The sequence below is a fragment of the Pteropus alecto genome, unplaced genomic scaffold, assembly GCF_000325575.1.
Source record: "Pteropus alecto unplaced genomic scaffold, ASM32557v1 scaffold146, whole genome shotgun sequence".
NCBI lineage: Eukaryota > Metazoa > Chordata > Mammalia > Chiroptera > Pteropodidae > Pteropus > Pteropus alecto.
In genome coordinates this window covers 4,053,400-4,073,432 of record NW_006442107.1, presented here as the reverse complement: position 1 = coordinate 4,073,432, position 20,033 = coordinate 4,053,400, and the positions used below count along the sequence as shown (strand labels likewise).

The 20,033-nt window shown below is 36.4% G+C and overlaps 1 protein-coding gene and 1 pseudogene across 8 annotated transcripts in view; one reads left to right on the top strand and one right to left on the bottom strand.

Annotated features, from left to right (window-relative positions):
• DYM (dymeclin) overlaps window positions 1-20,033 on the bottom strand; it is a 261,639-nt gene that overhangs the window by 72,489 nt on the left and 169,117 nt on the right. For all 8 annotated transcript variants that reach the window (XM_006919911.3, XM_015595753.2, XM_006919912.3 and 5 more), the window contains one exon: window positions 8,550-8,652. In XM_006919911.3, the coding sequence (XP_006919973.1) occupies window positions 8,550-8,652 (103 nt within the window). The remainder of the gene's footprint in view (window positions 1-8,549; window positions 8,653-20,033) is intronic.
• LOC102891402 lies at window positions 1,775-3,403 on the top strand (annotated as a pseudogene).

The window sequence follows — 20,033 nt, the reverse complement described above, 5'->3', positions numbered from 1 at the left end:
TGAGCAACAGAAAATTAAAATAATGCTTTCTTAAGTAATAAAGAAAATTTGAAAAAATCTCAGGAAAAAGTGTTTTATTAGCTCTGCGCAGTAGCAGGTAAGAATTTTTTCACTACAATGGGAAGGGGGAAAAAAAGGAAACTGTGATCGCTGGTTTTTACAAATTTATCACACATTGCTACTGAATTTAATATGCATGGGTTATTTTTCTCTGTTCTTTAAACTTCACTTAGAAAGTTAATTAATCATTGCCAGATTTCAATGCAAACACATTCTATTTCCTTTTATAAGCCAGTGGAAGAAACATAAAAGTTATTTAAGTATTTTTAATGATTAAAAAAAAAAATCTTTCAAAGAGTATTCTATCATACTCCATAAGAAAGGAAAGACAAACTTCTTCTCCAGGAATTAAGAGCAATATTCTTTCCCTCAATTGAGGTATGCTTTTTTTAGAATGAAGAAGTAATCATCATCATCATCATTATTATTATTATATTTATATTTATTTATTTTTTTAACAAGAGGGAACCTTCCAACTAAATATTGTCCTTAAAAACATTCTCAAAACCTTTCTGGAACTCCTCGATCAGGAGTGCATCCAAAGCCAAGTTATAATACAACCATGAAAATCGGCCTTATTATGTTAAAGTCAGGCCTGGTTTTTAATGAGGGGGAAAAAAAAAGGCAGGGTGGGTAGGGAGCTTGCTCGCTTGCTAGAGGCTTTATTTATTTGAATTTTAAAATCAATTATATTAAAGAAGAAACTTCCTAGGACCTAAACAATGTGGGGTTTGGGATCTATTTAAGTTCAAAGCAGTTATGTTCTTTAAGGGTGTTCACCAACCTTATTCACCGGGTTTGGCTCTGTTCTTTTTACACTAGTTTCTACATTATGAAAGTACCTATAGATCACGAAACTTCATGCTCCTCCTTGGGAGAACTGGTTGATTCTAGGGCTGAAGCAGGGGGAAAGTACAAGATGAGTTGTAGCATCTTGGGGGTCTTTAAAAAAAGTGGGGAGTGAAGGGGAGGGAAGGGAAAAAAGGAACATATTCAAAGGGCAGAGGACACAACCTGAAAGATCTCCCAATGGCCAAAGTTGGGACAACCTGAGCAACAGAATAACAGCCCTGGATTACAAAACAAAGAATAAAATTAGTAACCAGGACTCTGTACTGACAAAAATAATAACTGCATAAATAAATACATTGGGGAGAGGTGACAACTATTCCTTGCAGAAGAATTCTATTAATAAATATAGAAGAAATGAGACAAATAGAAAATCACTAATAAATCAGTAAAATATGCTGCAGGCAGGATAAATTAATAGATGCTAAAATTTGTGGGAAAATGTTTAAGCAGAAACAGGATGTTGGTATAGTCTCAAAGTATCTCCCCCAAATATACAGTAATTACAAAAGGAAAGTTGGCAAGATTACAGTGAAGGATATTGGTACAGGCTTCTGGTCCAGATGGCAGGTAGGTAAATGCTTGCTTGCCTCCTCTCACAACCACATCAGAATCACAATGAAACTATAGAACAGCCATCACTGGGAGTCACCTGAAGTCTAGCCGAACATTAGTACTACAACTAGGGACACGCAGAAGACGCCACCTTGAGACTGGTGAGCAGTGGTGTATAAGAGCAGCTCTCTCGTCTCCCTGTCTGCTCACTCAGTGGCAGTTCCCCAGGGCTGTCTGTGCCCTCTGGAGCTTCAGCAGATCCTTCTCTCAGAAGTCACAACCAAGAGCCCTGAACAGGAGCCATGCCACCATGCAGTGCTAGAGCTGCGCTAAGACCATGATGATCTTCTGAAATTTTCTTATCTTTCTGTGTGGTGCGGCCCTGCTGGCAGTGGGCATCTGGGTGTCAGTCGATGGGCCATCCTTCCTAAAGATTTCTGGGCCACTGTCGTCCAGTGTCATGCAGTTTGTCAATGTGGGCTATTTCCTCATTGCAACTGGTGCTGTGCTCTTTGCCCTTGGTTTCCTGAGCTGTTATGGTGCTCACACTGAGAACAACTGTGCCCTCATGATGTTCTTCTCCATCCTCCACCTCATCTTCACTGCTGAGGTTGCAGCTGCTGTGGTCGCCCTGGTGTACGTAATGGCTGAGCGTTTCCTGACGTTGTTGGTAGTGCCCAGAAAGAAAGACTATCATTCTGAGAAGGACTCCCCAGGTGTGGACACAAACCTAAAAGGGCTCAAGTGCTGTGGCTTCAAAAACTACACGGATTTGGAGGCTCTCTCCATCTCTTATTAGAGAACCGTGTCTTTCCCCCATACTGCTGCTCTGATGATGCTGACAGCACAGCCAAGGAGCCTCGCGGCAAGGAGAAGGCTGAGGACAAGGCTGCAGAGGTGTGGGCTGGCATGGAAGGCTGGGGCTGCTTTAATGGTCTCGGAGTGCTGAAGGAGGGTGGGAGGCAGCTGCTGACTAGAGATGCTCTCTCTCTCTTCCCTCTGCCAAGGGCTGCTTCAATCAGCTTCGGTATAACATCTGAACCAATGCAATCACTGTGGGTGGTGCAGTGGCCGGAATTGGGGGCTTGGAGCTGACTGGTATGATTGTGTCCATGTATCTGTACTGCAATTTGAAATAAGTCTGCTTCTGCCTCCACCACTGCTGCTGCCACACAGGACCTGGGAAGAGGCACCCTGGCACCGCCAGGCAGCAGCGATCAGGGTGGAGACAGGATCTTAACAGTATCATTGGTCCAGAATGGGCCTGGCCTTGCTACTCTGGAGTTGGGACCAAACAGGGACCACCCTCTTGAGGCTGTGCTGACTTTGCCTTCCACTGGTGGGGCTGGCGTCCACCTGTTCCAGAGCCAGTTCTAAGGTGGCCAGTGCCCCTGCCCATTCCTCCAGTCTATCTCTTAAACCCTTGACACGCCTTCAGGCCCACGGGGGCTCTCGGTGATTCCCGGTACTCCACTGGGGGATGAGAGAAAGGCAACCTATATCTTGGGCATATACGAAGTTAGCAGTAACTGGTGGATGTGTAGAAGGCACTTTGGAACTCATAAACCAATTGAAATGTTTCCATTTGGAAAATATAAAAAAGAATCTTGGTAAATATTACTCCAGTGAAGTGATCAAGGTAGACACAGGTAAATGTGACCAGCAGTACATACCAACATCATGTCTTCCTTGATACGGTGCACTGAAAAGGGCACCTCACCTCTGCAGTGTCCTTCCCAACAATGCATTACGTCAATCCACCTGTGAGAAAATGCCAACCGAACCCAAGTTCAGGGACATTCTACAAAATAGCTGACCAGTACTCTCCTAAAGTCCCAAGGTCATGAAAGACAAGGAAAGACTAAGGGGACATGACGACAAAATGCAACATGGGATCCTGCACTGGATCCTAGAAAAGAATAAAGGCATTATTATCAAAACTAGTAACACTCAAATGAGATTTGTGTTTTAATTAACAGTATTGTACCAAGGCTAATTTCTTAGTTTTGATAAATGTCCAATGGTTATGTAAGACATTTACAAAAGAGAAAACTGAGTGAAGGATATATGGAAATTCTTTGGAACTCTTCTGTGGGTCAAAAATTATCTGAAAATAACAAAGGACAAAAGGAAGGAGGAAGGAAGCGGAAAGTAAGTTGGGTCCATACTTGACAAAGGTTTCAAGATCTGTACCTATGAAGAAGAGTATAAAGTAAAAAGTGTAAAGTTTTAATTTCTTTCCCTTCAGTCTGACTCCTGGCGGGTAACACTATTTTATACTTTCCTATGGATTATTCCAGAAAAATTAAGTGCATATTTTCAAACATACATTGCCTATACCTATCTACTATAAAGTGCAGGTTTTTAAAAACTGATTTAAGTGTTATGAATCTTTTCACATAAACCCATATGCATTAAATTCACTTTTTAAAAAAAAATGGTTGCAGAATATTACATTGAATGAATTTATACTTTATTCAATCAGTCCCTTACTGATGGATATCTTGCTTGTTCTCATTTTTTGCTCTTAAACCAGGCTGAAAAATACACATACCTTTGTGTAAATGTTTATCTAACTGACGTTATCAGTTTCTAAAGTCACTGCTCAAGAAACACATTTTCTCTCCTTGAAAATATTAACTTTTTCAAAGTATATGATTTATTTTCCTACATTCATCCTCATGTGATAATGCCAGCCAAGATCATATCTGCTATTACATTCAACAAATAGTTCTTTTTTTCCTAGTTTTTTTTTTACTAGTGCTCCAAATACTTTTTTTTTAATGGCATCAAGATAAAATTCACACACTATAGACTGCACCTAATTAAAATGTATAATTCAATGGTTTTTAGTCTATTCACAGAGTTGTACAACCATCCCCACTTCTAATTTTAAAATGTTTTCATCACGCCCCAAAGAAACCATGTGGCCTTTTGTTACTGGCTTCTTTCACTTCGCATGTTTTCGAGGTTCATCCATGTTGAAGTGTGCCATCAGTACTTTACTCCTTTTTACTGTTGAATAATATTCCATTGTATGGACATACCACATTTATCTATTGATGGATATTTGAGTTGTTGCTATTTTTTTAGCTATTATGAATAACAGTGCTATGCACATTCACATTTCTGCATGGATATGTTTTTAGTTCTTTAGGGGTATTTATAACCACATGCTGGGTCATACGGTTATTCTTTGTTTAGCCTTTTGAGAAACTACAATTTGTTTTCCAGAGCAGTTACATAATTTTACATTCTCACCAGCATTTATATGAGGACTCTATTTCTTGACACCTCACCAACACATGTGATTACCTGCCTTTTTGATTAGTCACCCCAATGGGTATGAACTTCACTGTGGTTTTGATTTGCATTTCCCTAATGGCTAATCATGTTAAACACCTTTTGATGTGTGCACCGGTCACCTGTATGTCTTCTCTGGAGAAATGTCTATTCAGATCTTTGCCCATATTTTTTAATGTAGTAAAGCTTTACTGCTGACTTACATCAGGTCCAACAGGGTACTCGGTTCATCTTCCATGAGATGATTCAGGGGTCCAAACACTGTGACCATCCTCTGTGAGACCTCAGAATCTCCCACTAGATTTCCCTCATCTAGCTAGCAGACACCGAGAGAGGTGTGGAAGATGGTGCAACGGTGACATTACTTCCACCTACATTCCGCCGGTGAGAGCCAGCCAGATGCCCCCATCAAGATACAAGGGTGTTGGAAAATGCTGCTTAGCTGTGTAATCAGGAAAGGAAATGTTTCTTTCTGATTCTGGCTCCTTACTCTTTTTGGCTTGTGCTTTTGCATTTACTGTTTGAAATGAGACGGGAGAGTCTGTCCTACGGAAAGGTTCAAAAGGCCTTTGATGATCAAAGGGCAATATAATTTGGTTTTGTATGCTACCTCCCAGAATAAAAATTAGATTCTTCTCATCTCAAATAGTTAAGATGACTGTTAGAAATTAGAGAAACAAAGCTTCTATGACATTGTGACAATATTCATATTTAAAAACCACGGTTACAGTTTAAAAAGCAACTACAACTCATTTATTACTTTTATTTCACTTTCTATATTGAAGTTCTGTGGTATATGACTAAAGTTGTTTGAGATGTTTATTCTCATTTTTAAAAATTGTTGGAAGATTCTTCTTTAATAATCCTCTCCTGTCTCTTCAGTCATTGAATAAAATTTTATGAAACCCTGACATAAAGACACTGAAGCTTGGCCAAGTCAGCAGAACTTCACTGTCTTTCTTAAGTACCTTTACTGCCCCTGTAGAAACTGCAGGACCAGCTACCACTCTCTGTAGCAGGCATTCTTTCTCCCCGCAGAGGACTTGACTGCAGTTTTTAAATTTCCCCTTTAGCAGCCAAAGTTTTTCCTCATTATCTAGAACTTGGTTGAAGGCTTCAGGTTTCCCCTGAGATGTTCAGACAAACGTGGTTGTACTAAAGTAATAATACTAATGTTTTTGTAACTTGCTTTTTGCTTTCTATGTTGTTATTCAATTGACTTGTGAATTATACAGTATAATGAGAATACACATTTTCTTAATAAACTCAGAAACCTCTAGGTATACTGAAAGAACTCTATGTACTACAGTGAGAAAAAGAACACATCCTTATTTTTAAGCACTTATTCAAAATCTTTGCTAATAGCGTTTATCCAGTCCTGATGTAGAAAGTATACATGAGGGAATCCACTGCTGTCTTAAGACCCTTTCGTTTTCCTTTTCTACCTTTATAAACAAGTGGTCTGAAGCATTAGCTCAGGACACAGAATTTTATGTGGTATTGGCAAAGGCACTTAAGTAAAATTTCTAGGGAAGAAAGAGGGAGGAACATGCTTCATTCTCCCAGTTAATGACCAACTTAAAAGAGAATGACAATGAGAGCATAGTTTCAAAGGTACAAATCACTTTTACATAGTGTTTGAGCAATGGAAATGGCAAATAAAAGACTGAGTTATCACAAAAGAAGAACATCCTGTAGCACTTACTTATGGTCGCTGTTTTCTTTAATCGCCTTCAGATCAGTGGCTGGAGGAGTGATTCAGTTATCATCACTACTACTGAATCAGTGTTACCCACCCTCTTCAATTAACTCTGAGGAAAGGCAGCAAAATTTAAGTTCATAAATCCATTTGGATAATGTTGTGATTTGTAAAGTCTCATAAACGCAAATGTTAAAATAAGGACTGTCAATGACAGATTCCAAATGGAATTTTCCCAGTATTTCTAGGAAGCAGATGCTTTCAGAAATTCATTTTTACTTAGTGAAAATTTCATGCAAGAAGAAAATAGTGACTCTGAAAACTGTAAAGTTCAGTAGGAGAATTCCTATTAACTGTTAAGTTCAACCACCCTTTCACTGCATCACCTCCATAACTGGCAAATATTATGAAATACGACCTATTTTCTCAAAGAAATATCAATTTTCTGGTCTCTGATTAGAGGATGCTGCGAGGACAAGGGCGACCTGAAGGCTATTTACACTCAACACATTTCTGAGGAATAACAACACAGGAATACTACATAAAGCAAATGACAATTGTATAAAAATAACAACACATTTACAGATGAACCAAATTCAAATTCTTAATAAACACAAGCTCCACTGCCACTCTGACCCTCACTGAGGTTCCCAAGGAGCAATTAGGAAGAAGTATTTTTCTTATAATAAGTCATGGCAAGAGTAGAAAGAAGTCAGTAAGCTATTATGCTAATTTTTTTTAAAAAGGTGAGAATATTCAACTAGCAGGAAAATCTTAAAAGATAATTTTTTTTTTTAAAGAGAAGTATTTTGGAATTATAAACTTAATACCTTAATGGGATGACAGATTATATCGCACACACACCAAATAAATAAAGAAAAGAAAAATAGCACCAGACAGGTTGTGGCCACACATAGCTATCTCTGTTTATCAACGACTGCTATCCGGACTGGGTGCTGTTCCCACAGTCCCATATCAGCACGGCCGTTTAGAAATGAAACAAACCACAGGAAGCAAGCAAAACAACTCTCTGGCTGTCTGGTCTGCATCACAACTTTCACCTCAGAATCTAAAAATCCTCTCATAAGGTTTCTAAATATCAACCCACCAAGTTGTTGTCTGGAGATTTAGGGAGGTTCTTATTAGAGCTTGATGTACTACTTCTGTAGTTTATGACAAGATAATTTTTAGCATCTTTATCTAAGCCATGTTCCAAAACATAAGAAATGGCACAGATAGTGGCATTGCCCTACAGGAACTCATAATGCATTCTCTTTTCTGTTATTACATAATGCTCATCCCTGTGTTGCTTCTGTTCTATTCCATCATCATCCCGATGTCAGGTGGTAATAAGCTCTTCATCTTTAATGTGGATGGAGCAAAGGCAACACGTTACTGATATTCTCTGCTGACCAGGGCTGACAAGAGTAGGGTAGCAAACTGACCTGAGCATAGCCAATTAGAGTCTCTTTCCCAGGAAGTGAAAATTAGGGCTTCAAGACTCTGATCAGTCAGCTAAAGGCGTGACACTCACAAGGACATATTATGGGTTGAGAGGTAGAAAGGGAAAGTGCTGAGGTTGCTATTTCACAGTCAGCGAATGGAGAAACCTGGTCTATAGGAGGCAGAATAACAACAATGAAGTAAAAGGCAGCAGAGAACAGAAACTAAATGGCCTCAGAAAGACAGGATATTCTTGAATCCAATGGCTGTTCAATATCAGGTTCTCATTCTCTATGCAATCCAGGTTTACTTCTTCCCCTTGAGTTCAATTAGAAACCTTTGCATACTTCTTACAAAATCTCTCCTTTTATTTTTCTGCAATTAGTTTGAGAGGTTTCTTGAGTAGGATAATAAGAGTCCTAATTATTAACAATCATTGATTTAGGGTTGATTTTCTTCAACTATTAGTTAATAATCACTAATTTTTTCCCCCTTGACTTGAGACGTCCCTCCTTTATTTGTGTATTAGAGATCTCTAGGGCGCCAAGATCACAGGCAGATCTTGAGAAGAGAGGGGTATTATTTATAAATTTAGCAATAAAGGAAAATTTTTTATTGACAAAGTAAGGTAGCTACTTACATAATCTGGTAGAGGAACATCATTGGAACTCAGCGAACCTCTCAAGGACTGTGTGGCTTGTTCCAGAACTTTGTTGTGTTTTTTAGACAGCAAGGAAAACAAACTGAAAAGATAAATAAATAAAAAACCCAATTATATAAAAGGACTAAGTGTCTCCTTTTCTAGGTCTTATACGGAATTAGACAGTTCCACAGAATGTCAATTATTCTAAAATACACATGTAATGATTCTTTTTCATGCCCATGTTAACAGCAGGATTAACAATACTATTGATATAACAAAAAAAATGAAGTGAGGAGAATGTTTAAATTATAAGGATTCTAAAGATTTTAAAAGTTTGACAAGTTAAAATGATATTTCAAACATAGGAGAAATATTCAGAAGATTACTATAGTTGAAAAAGCAGTAGACAGAGATTTAAAAAACCTGGGCTATATAGACTGACTTTATGAGTATCATGGTATAATCTATTACAAGCCACGTGAGCATGTCGTGTCTCGATTTTCACATCTTTCAAATAAGTGTGTTAGATTAGACTATTTCTCTAGTATAATATACTCTACGATTTAATATTATAGCTCAAAAAATTACTTACATATTATAAGATCTTGCCTCTGACAATGATGAATTAACTAGTACTGAATAGCTCCCACTGTAAACAACTAAGAAGCTAGACAAAATATACAAAACAACTGTTTTCAGATGTTATACTGAAATCTGACGTGCAAGATTCTGATTTCTCAAAGGAAAGAGATCTACATGGTGAATTTCCACCTAGAAAAACATTCCAGACTGTAATTCAGAATGGTGGGACCCAAACAGTATACAGTAGGATTGTGCTGAGCTAAGAAGACAGAGATATGAATTTGGGACTGCTGTGTCAGCTGGAATTTGCAGGGCAGATTATCAGATAAAGAAATGCAAGAGGGAGGTCCAGAAATCTCCCCAAGGGTCCTCTTGAGTGTTTGGCTAAATACTAAGCTGTACTGTGCAAAGAAAAACCCCACACAAGGTGTGGCAGTTAAACAATTATCCAGGAACTGAAAACTTAACAGGGATTTTGTAGGTCACAAAAGGCTGAGGGATGCTGGTAAAGTGGATAAAACATGGCCATTCAATTGAATTCTCAGAAAGGCCACGCTTTAGGGAGTAGGGTTATTCTAACCCAGAGTAAAGATTATTCTAAAGGTATCCTAACACATCTAAACGAGCAATTTTCAAAGGATAAAGCTAATTTACATTAAACATAAGTGAGCTAAACACTCCAGTTAAACAGCAGAGGTTGTCAGACTGGATAAAAAAGCAAGGCTCAATCAAATGCTGTTTATAAAAGTCACATTTGTAAATTTAAAGACAGATAAGCTAACAGTAAAATGATGCAAAAAAGATACATAAACACTAATCATAAGAAATTAATATTTGACAGAGTAGGCTTCAGGACAAGAATATATTATTAGAAATAAAGAGATTTTATAATGATAAAAGGGCCCATTCACCAAGAATATATAACAATCCTCAATGCATATGTGTATAATAATAAAGCTTTATATGTATATAATTATACGATTCAAATATTAAACCTACTGTATCTAATTAATAAAGAATTCCTTTGGGGGCTAGATGGTAGCTTAAAAATAAAGGCAATTCTGATTCTATGCATTTTTCTATATAATCTGAGGTATAATTTGTAGTATTTTTTAAAATGCCAAAAAACATTACTCTAGTATTTCCTAGCCATACCCTTCTAAATAGAACATTAACTTGAATATCTATTTAGGAAAATCCCTAATTATTTCAGATGGTTTAAATGGGACAGTAACTGAAGACAAGGCTACTAAGTATTCTTTCTAGATTAAGTTTTATCAAGGATAAAAATTCCTTAAACACTTATTGGTAATGCTGGATGTTGTACAAAGCAAATATGACCGAGGCAAGGAAAATCTCTAAATCTATACTCAAATACAGTAGGAAGAAAAAATATGTGAAATAATTACTGAATGACTGTAAAATCATATAATACTGATTAAATACTAAGCATATGTCTAAAAGACAGATTCATCTGAAATGGAATGGTCCAGTAAAGTTTTATGAAGGGATTAGATCTTGATAGAGTCTTGAAGAAAACGTTTGTGCGAGAGAAGACAAAAGGCATTTCTAAACAGAAGGCAAAACACAGGAGCTAAATAGGGGAAAGCAAGGAGAGTGAATGAAAATGCTATACAAAGAAGTAAGAAATAAGGTTTAACCTCTAAGGGTATGTGCATTTTTTTCGATTATTTAATTTTTCTAGGTCTTCTCCATTTAAGGTTACTTCTGCTTTGTTCTGTTTTTCCTTTTTAAGGTTAAAAGTAAACATTGCACTTTCTACTCACACTCATTCCCATGACCCACTGGTTACTAATGTTAGCAGTTTATTGTATGTGATTCCAGAAATGTTATATGCATCAAGACATAAATGAATACTGTCCACATTCATCTATCTTTTTTATTCTACAAAGTAGGAACTGTTTTGTACTTTTCATTGTTTTCTACTTAACAATATATTCCTTGATTCATTCAACGAACATTTATTGAGTGCCAGTTGCTTGACACCTAAGCATATGGATATACCATCATTTATTTAACTAATCCATTATTAATCAATCATTGCAATGTTTCCAGTTTTTTTTGTATTATAAACAGCCTAATATGTAACTTTTAACCTACCTGAGGTGAGACTACCTGTAAGATCAATTCCTTGAAGTAAAACTATGGAATAAAAATTACTGAACATAACAGTGAACTGAATTATGGGTATACATTTTTAAATATACAAATTATTTTGCAGGTGATGAAAATAAAAAGATAAAAATACACTGGAATAATGCATATTCACATGGAAATGCATAAAAAGGGAAATTAGTAAGATTCTTTTAATTTCAGAAGTCTTTTGAGACAAAGAACTTTGGTGGTCAATATGTAGCACAGGGCAGAGCAAGACTCAAAGGCATAAATTAGATGCCCAAACAAAAAGCAAAAGCAATAACTACACCTGAAAGAAGTGAGTACTTGGTGTTAGTAAGAGCGAAAGGGGGCAAGTGAAGCAATACAGCGTACTTTGTTGGCTTTCCGACATATCAAAACTCAGGCGCTGTTTTATGGGCTCAACAAATGGGACTCTCTGTCAGTGTCCTAAGAGTGTACTTGCAGAGAAGGACAGAAGAGGTAATCTATGATAACTTTCATGATCAATAGACAAAAATTATTAAACAAGTCCTAGGAATCAAAGCAAAAAGAATTTGAAATTGTTTCCTTTGGAGAAGAAAGACTAGTTTGTTTATTTTAAAAAATACTAACAGTCTGCTTTCCTTGTTAGTAGAAGACAAAACAAGGAAGTGAGCTTTAATTCAAACATAAGCTCTTTCAGTTGGGCATAACAGAAAATTTGACAATTAAGAGTAAAAATATTGAAACAGTCTACCTCAAGTAGCTGTGGCCACTGCTCCCAGCTGTTTTTAAGACAGTTGGTATAAGAACAGATGATTTGAGGTCACTTCCAGTTTTCCATCATGAATGAGAAATAGAATTTACACTTCAAGATGTTATTCTTCTACAATTTCATAAGTGTTTTCCTCAGGTCTTATAGCTAGAGCTTTCAAAATTTGGGATTTTTAAAAAACATTCTAATTTTGGCTTTCATTGAGCATTTTTAAGGCAAAATTACCTAAATTTATGAGATATACTTGCAAATTGTTGAGAAAAGTAACTTTTGCTTAAGTTTTTGCATTCATAGTATCACCCTAGCTTAATGCTAGTTAGGGTAAGTGATACGTCATGTTTGCATTAGAGGGATAATTCTGATTTTAAAATAAGTGGAAACTGACTTTCAAGTATGCTTAATATTCATTCAGTCAGGGTATAGCTGCCAGAATATTTTTTAATTAGAAAAAGACTAGATTTTTCTTTGTATACAAGAATGCTCATTACAAATTCGTTTAATAATGAAACACTGAAAAAAACCAAAACACTCATCAAGTATAAAATGAATAAATAAAAAATTGCATGACTGTGGGATAGTCATACAATGATATACTATGAGCAATTTAAAGTTATCTAAAACTACACAGAACAATATGGATAAATCCCAGTTGGTGGCAGGAGATGAGACAAGAATGAAGACAGTTTGAGGACAGACTGAAAGACTGCTTATGGTACCTCAACAACTCTGGTCTTTATTCCACACAGAGTGAGAAGTTAATGGAACCTAAGTCTTACAAAATGATGAAAGAGACATGGTTCCTGGCCTCCAAGGAGCTCGAGTCTAATGGGATAAGGAAGAAACGTGTCTACGATACCGAAACCAGAGAACGCCAGAGGTCTGAAGAGCATGCTGTGTAAACACAGAGGAAGGTTAGGTACATTACAGAGAAAATCTATCTTGACGTGGCCTTGAAGGTTAGGGGGTTTGCTAGTTGGGAAAGTAAAGGAGGAGGGAGAGCATTCAGAAAGGAGAAACAGTGCATAGAAAGGCACATAGAAAGAGACTTCATGTTAGTATCAATAGCTTGTAAGGCCAGAATAGTGAAAGTCCATGGGGGTGAGAGGTGGCAAGAGAAGAAGCTAGCAAGATAGGCAGGGGCCTGTTAAAAAAAACACAAAACAATGCTAAGTTGTTTACATTTCATCTTGTCAAGTCACTGAGACAAGATATTTACCAAAAAACTGCTATGTGCCAGGTACTGTGAAAGTTTCCTAGGATACAGTGACAAACAAAAGCAACACGGTCTTTGCCCTGCCCTCGTGGGGGTCACCGTGAGGTCAGGGAGGCTACACCTACAGAGAAGGTTCTATTGTCAGTGCGGTGATGGAGATGAGCGTGGAGTGCTATGGGGACACAGATGAGGGCTGCCCCACCACAGCTGAAGGTAGGGACAGGAAATCATTTCTGGAGATGACGCCTGAGCTGAATCTGAAGGAACAATTAGGAGTTAGCCAAGCAAATGAGGTAACCGTAAAGGTAATCCAGGCATAGAAAAGAGCCTGAGGGAAGACAGAGAAATCCGAGCACTGCTGGTGCAGGAAACAGCATATCCACACGTTCACAGCAGTTCAGTATTAGGTGGAGTACCACGATAAGGCTGGGGTAGTAGTGGCGACAGTTCATAAAGAGCCTCTCTGTCTCACCTAGACCTTGGACTTCATCCTGAAAGCCAAAGGTGTTCTATGTCAGCGGGGCTATGATAAGAAAAGGAAACGAAAGCCAAGCTGCTATGTTTGGTGTTCAGGTGGAGGGTGTGGGGCAAGGAATGGGCAGGAAGGGTGACTCATTATTTCTCGTTCATCTATGTCTCTGATCTCTACCCCATGCTCTCTCATCTTAAGATGGTCATGGAGACTTTGCCGTAGAACCTGAGGGCTTCTAGAAGCAAAGCTGGAAGACCAGACCTGAGCAGTGAGGTACGAGTTTATAACAATTATATTTGTTTTCGAAAGATTCTTCTGCCCCTAGAGGAAAGGATAGACAGGAGTTGGCAAGAGAACAAGAGTAGAAACCTTTACATTGCTAAAAGTAAGAGATGAGGTGGCCTTAAACTAAAGCAAATATGAGCTATTTGGAAAGCAAAAGAGACAACACAGAGAGTGAAAAAAGGGAATCACTGATGACTCTAAGGTTTCTAACTTGGAAAATTTAGTGGCTGGCTGAGAATGTGATTGAATATGCTGGGAATATAAGAAGAGCTGAATAGTAGGGAGAGAAGGCCCAGGGAAACAGAGAAATGTGCCTTAAAAATTAACAGCAGCAGCTTCTTTATAAATCTTAAAGAGCTATTAAAATGCAAAGAAACACAAAATATCATTTAAGTTATTCAAGGTAGAGCTATGTCTAGAAACCAAGTCTCCTTACACCAAGCTTCATGCTCTTTCCTCTGTAGACACTGATTCCTTCCCTTGAAGGAAGCCCCTTCTTTCCCCTCTCTACCCATCTAAATGCTATCTCTCCTTCAAGGCAGACAGACATCCATGCTGCTCATTTTCCACATCCTCTGTGAAAGATTTCTCTAACCTGTGCTCTCCCTGCCTCTGAACTACACTAATTTCTCCATTACTGAGTTGGCACTTAAATAGTCTTACACCGCTGTTTACCTTATTTTTAAATCAGCTTTATTGAGGAATAATCTATATATAATAAATTTACCAATTTTAAGTATATGGTTTGATGAGTTTTGAAAAATATAAACATACATGTAACTCGTCACCATAATCACGATATAGAACATTTCCATTACCCCGAAAAGTTCCCTTGCGTCCTTTGTAGTCGATCCCCTCCTCCAAGATGCCCATCCCCCAAACCTTACTCCAGGCAACCACTGATCTGTTTTCTGTCACTATGGTTTTGCTTTTTCTAGAACGTCATGTAACTAGAATCATACCATATGTATGATTTTGTGTCTGGCTTCCATCACTTAGCACAATGCTTTTCAAATTCATCCACGTTATTTTGTGTATCATTCTTTTTTATTGCTGAGTAGTTTTCCATTGTATGAATGTACTTCTATTTGTTTATCAGTTGATGGACATTTGGGTTATTTCCAGTTTTGAACTATTATGAATAAAGCTGCTATAAACATCCTCGTACAAGTTTTTATGTGAACATATGTTTTCATTTCTCTTAAATAACTACCTAGGAGTGGGGTTGCTCGATTGTATGCTATTTGTTTAACTCTGTAAGAAACTGCCAACTGTTTGTTTTACATTCTTGCCAGCATTCGGTATTTCAGTCTTTTTAACTTTAGCCATTCTACTTGGTGTGAAGTAGATTTTACTGTGGTTTCAGTTTTCATTCTCCTAATGAATTTTCTTGTATTCATATGTTTTTCTTTGGTAAAATGTCTATTCAAATCTTTTTAAAAAATTGGTTATTGTTTTTCTTCTTGAGCTGTAAGAATTCTTCATGTATTCTAGATACATCTTTTTGTTGTTGTTGTTGTTGTTTAGATACATCCTTTATCGGGTATATGTTTGTAAATAATTTCTCCCAGACCAGGATGGGGGGGGGGGATGTGTCTTTTCAATTTCTTACATTACACTATATGAACCATCTGTGAATAATATCTGGTTATAACAATATAAACACTGACTACTGATCTAACATAAAATGACTGTGTAACTGCATAGGGAGAATGGGGGAAGAGGCACTTAGGATTGTGTGCATGTGGATGTGCGCAGCTGTAGGACAGTTCAAGATGATGTCTAATTCTTTTGAAATACTGGACTTTTCACACAGAATGTTTTTATTACTCATTCTACTTCTCTTCTTCTCATGAAAAAAAAATATCCTACCTATTCAGAGAAAATGAAGCAGACCAACAATTGCCAAAGACAAGATTCAGGTTGTCTTCACTGAAGACAATCAGACTAAATCAGAGGTGAGGAAAAACGCTGAGTGAGAAAGGGATAGGTATAGGATGGCTCTAACAAATGTGAGAATGGTCTGAGGATTAAAACCCATTAACAAACTAAAAGCTCATCGAAGTCTATGAAGGTCAGAACAAACTCGTCTTACGAAATGTGTCCTTTGTATTTGTAGAATATGACAGAAACAGTAACTTCCAGGCTTTTCTTCTATTGAATTATATAATTATTTTAAAATATGCTGCTTTATGCTCTTAAATTGCTACAATATGATACATACACACATGTATTATAAATATGGGTTTTTTTACTTTCAAATGCTAAGTTCATTTAAGGCCTTGATTGCAGATCTTTTTTACACTGTTCTGCTTACAACAGGGTCTAAAATACGCTTGCTACTAATGTTTGTCTTTCTTATTTTTCTCTTCCACCTTTCTTACTGCAGTAAAAGAAACTGTGAAGACGTCAGTGTTCCTGCCTTACAAAACTGGAACCAAGAAGTCTTAGTTTGCTTTTAGTAAAAAAAAAAAAAAAAAAAAAAAATAATAATAATAATCCTATTTTTAGGGACCTAAAATTAAAATGGAGATGGCTAACTACGTAATTACCTTTGCTAAGAATATTGACATTTATAAAAAGAAGAGAGGTTAGAGCAGAGCAAACTGCCCATTCATTCACATTTAATTGACTTAATAACCATAAACATTATTTTAGGTATATAATAACTAGCTTAAAATTCACTTCTATCCAAGACAAGTGCTAAAATGGCATTGATTGTACGGCATAGAAGGTAGAGTACAAAATAAGAAACTTCATCATCACCACCTTGCTTTTGAATAAGGCTTGTTAAAATGCAAATGGTTGGTAGACTAACAACAGTACAGAGCATAATGCACAGAAAGATGTGTTTGTCAGCACGCTGAATGCCACAAGGTCCATTAGAATCTATATTGCTCCACATTTTCAGTACTCTAAGGAAAACCCAGTAACTCATCTTCTTCAAAAAACTGAAGTAAAAGCAGTAGATATAAAGATATGCATTTATAAAATCTAGTAATTAAGGTTCCCACCCAAAATGCACACCTTAAATTATAACTGGAGAATCCAATCTTATTGCTATAAAAACACACAAGTTATCCAGGCAACAACTTGAAATTATGGTTGCAATGCCCAGAATGAGCTTCACTGTATGACTGCAGAACCAAAATTACATGTAGAACCAAAAATAACTAACTAGTCATGCAACATGGCAAAGTATTCAACTAAATGTTTCTTAAAGAAAATGCTGAAACTCAGGAATTAATTTTTTCCTGGTTAGTGTAACTAAATAAGGAAGCCGTAGGAGGAAAACTAAAAAATGGCTAACTTTAAAAATGTTACATGAATTTTTATGAATGAAAATATTTTTTAATTAATGGATAATATGTATGATGTCAATATATGATCTAGTAATTGAATTACCAAAAATACAAGTGAGCACAATAAGAGAATCTATTACTGTCTTATTTTTTTATCTAAAGACAACTGTCTCAATTACTTTTTTTTTAAATTAAGTTTATTGGGGTAACATTGGTTAATACAATTATATAATTTTCAGGTGTACATTATAATTTAACATCTGTATATTCTATTGTGTTTATCATCCAAAGTCCAGTTTTCTTCAGTTACCACTTCACCCTCCCCCTAGCCCCCTATATTTGACCCCTTTTACCCCATCCATCTACCTTCCCCCTCCTCCCCCACCCCTTAACCTCTGGTAACCACTAGTCTATAGTCTATGTCCATGACTCTGTTTGTCCTGTTCCTTTGTTGCTTTTAGGTTTATATCTCACATATAAGTGATATCATGTGATTTTCAACTTTTTCTGTCTGGCTTATTTCTCTTAGCATGATTATCTTAAGATCATTCATGTTGTCGCAAATGGCAGTATTTCGTATTCGTAATCTACCCCCACAAATTGAAAACATTTATCCCTAAAGATATATGTGCCCCATTGTTCACTGCAGCATTATTCACAGTGGCCAAGACAGGCAAACAACAAAGAGTTTTTCAATAGATGATTTGATAAAGCAGATGTGGATATATATATACAATGGAATATTACTCAGCCATAAGAAGAGATGAAATACAGCCATTTGCGACAAAATGGATCAGTCCCACCAGCAGTGTATGAGGGTTCCTTTTTCTCCGCATCCTCTCCAACACGTGTTATTAACTTGTTCTGTTGATTATAGCCATTCTAACAGGTGTGAGATGGTATCTTATTATGGTTTTGATTTGCATTTCTCTAATAGCTAGCGATGCTGAGCATCTTTTCATATGTTTGTTAGCCATTCTAAGACAATTACTTTTAATTTTTATAAGGTATTATGCAAATTTTTAAAATTTTAATTCAGTGGAAAAATATCTAGTAAGTGACATAATATAAAATGATTGTTCTCTTAAAAAGATTTTTCTAATTTTGAATAAATTTGGTCAGAAATGTTATTTAATAAGAATAACGAGTAAATTAAAAACTTGGTAATTTATCTCAAACAAAAAACTTTATCCCTAATTTGACTTATTTTTATACCTCTTTCATGGATAATATACTTAAAAACATCTATCCTTATATAAACTTAAGTACACTTAAAGACTTACGGTATTTCGTAATTAGCATGCAATTCTAAAGACATCAAACTTAGAAGTTTTATGGTATTTTCTCTATTAGAAAATATATTCTGTAAAGAATAGAAACATCTTCTGACTTGAAAGAATTCAGGTTGTCTTTCTCTGTCACCCTTTCTTAGTCCCTTGAGAAAACTGCACGCAAAACAGACAGCAAATCTACCCACTTAAAATAAAATTCCATAGCAAAATGTCACTAATTTATGACAACAACTATGATTCAAATAATATTTAATGAGAAAATTTATTTGGAAAGTGGGATTATCTCAGTAAACACAAGAGGAGGCAGGATGGACGGTTTAGAAGTTACTGTCACGAGTGAGTCGTAACACACTTCCTAAGTGTAAAGAACTTTGCTGTCAGGGGAAACCTACCAAACAAAGTCTGTTTATTGTATGTTGGATTTTATAAAGTCACAGGAAATATAACATTAATAACTGTACTTAGAAATGCTGCAGAACACCTACTCTTACAACACAATTTATCAGGAGGATGTTTTCAAGGTGCTGGACCCTTAATCTGGGGAATCCCAACTAGAACTTTGGGATTTCTTTTTGCTTAGCTCACAATCTTAATTTAGTAAATATAAATAGTCTTTGGGAGGGTCATAGGAACAGAAAGTCTTCAATGGAATTACTAGTAAATGCCTTTTTTCAACTTCTGCCAGCTTCATTACTATTAAAAATCTTTAGAATTGTAAAAACTCTATCTTTTATTTCAACTTCCTTTCAACCTTTTTGCACTTAATTACAAAGTTATGCTTGCTCTACATGTTTTTAACATATCTTCCCTTATCTTTTGCTTGTATATTTATCCCATTTCTTCTATAAACACAATTTTAAGGGCACAGATGTCCATTCCTATTCTCTTTCAAATCCTCTGCAATGCCTCCTGTGTATACACAGTGAGTTAGTTTTTCCCCGTCTCCACTTTCCTTTTTAAAAAAATATCCTCATCAGTCAAATTCTTAAAATATATGACTGATTATTGGTAGATAAAATTTTAATTAAAGTTTAGAAATACTTTTTAGAAAAACCAAGAAACTAAATATATATTTATAATAACTTCATAGGAAACCTACCTCTGCCATGACTCATCCTCAAATATAGGAGCAACCTCCCTTCTCACCTCTAAAGACATAAAGCCAAACCACAAACAAAGAGAGAAAGATTTCCATGCATGAAATGGTGGTAATCAGTGCCCAAAAGAAAGCTATGAACTCAACTCAAAGTCTCATTAATCTGACTTATCACAATTCTCAACAAGATAAGTTATTATCTTCCTTGGCTAAAACTTTTAAACAATAAAATCAATGAAGACGGGGAAAGCGAAATGGGAATATGAAGAGATAGGAGACATTTAAGTGTAGTGTAATTGAGGGGGGGGGAGGCAGGGAGGGAGGGGGAGGAAGGACAAAGAAGGAG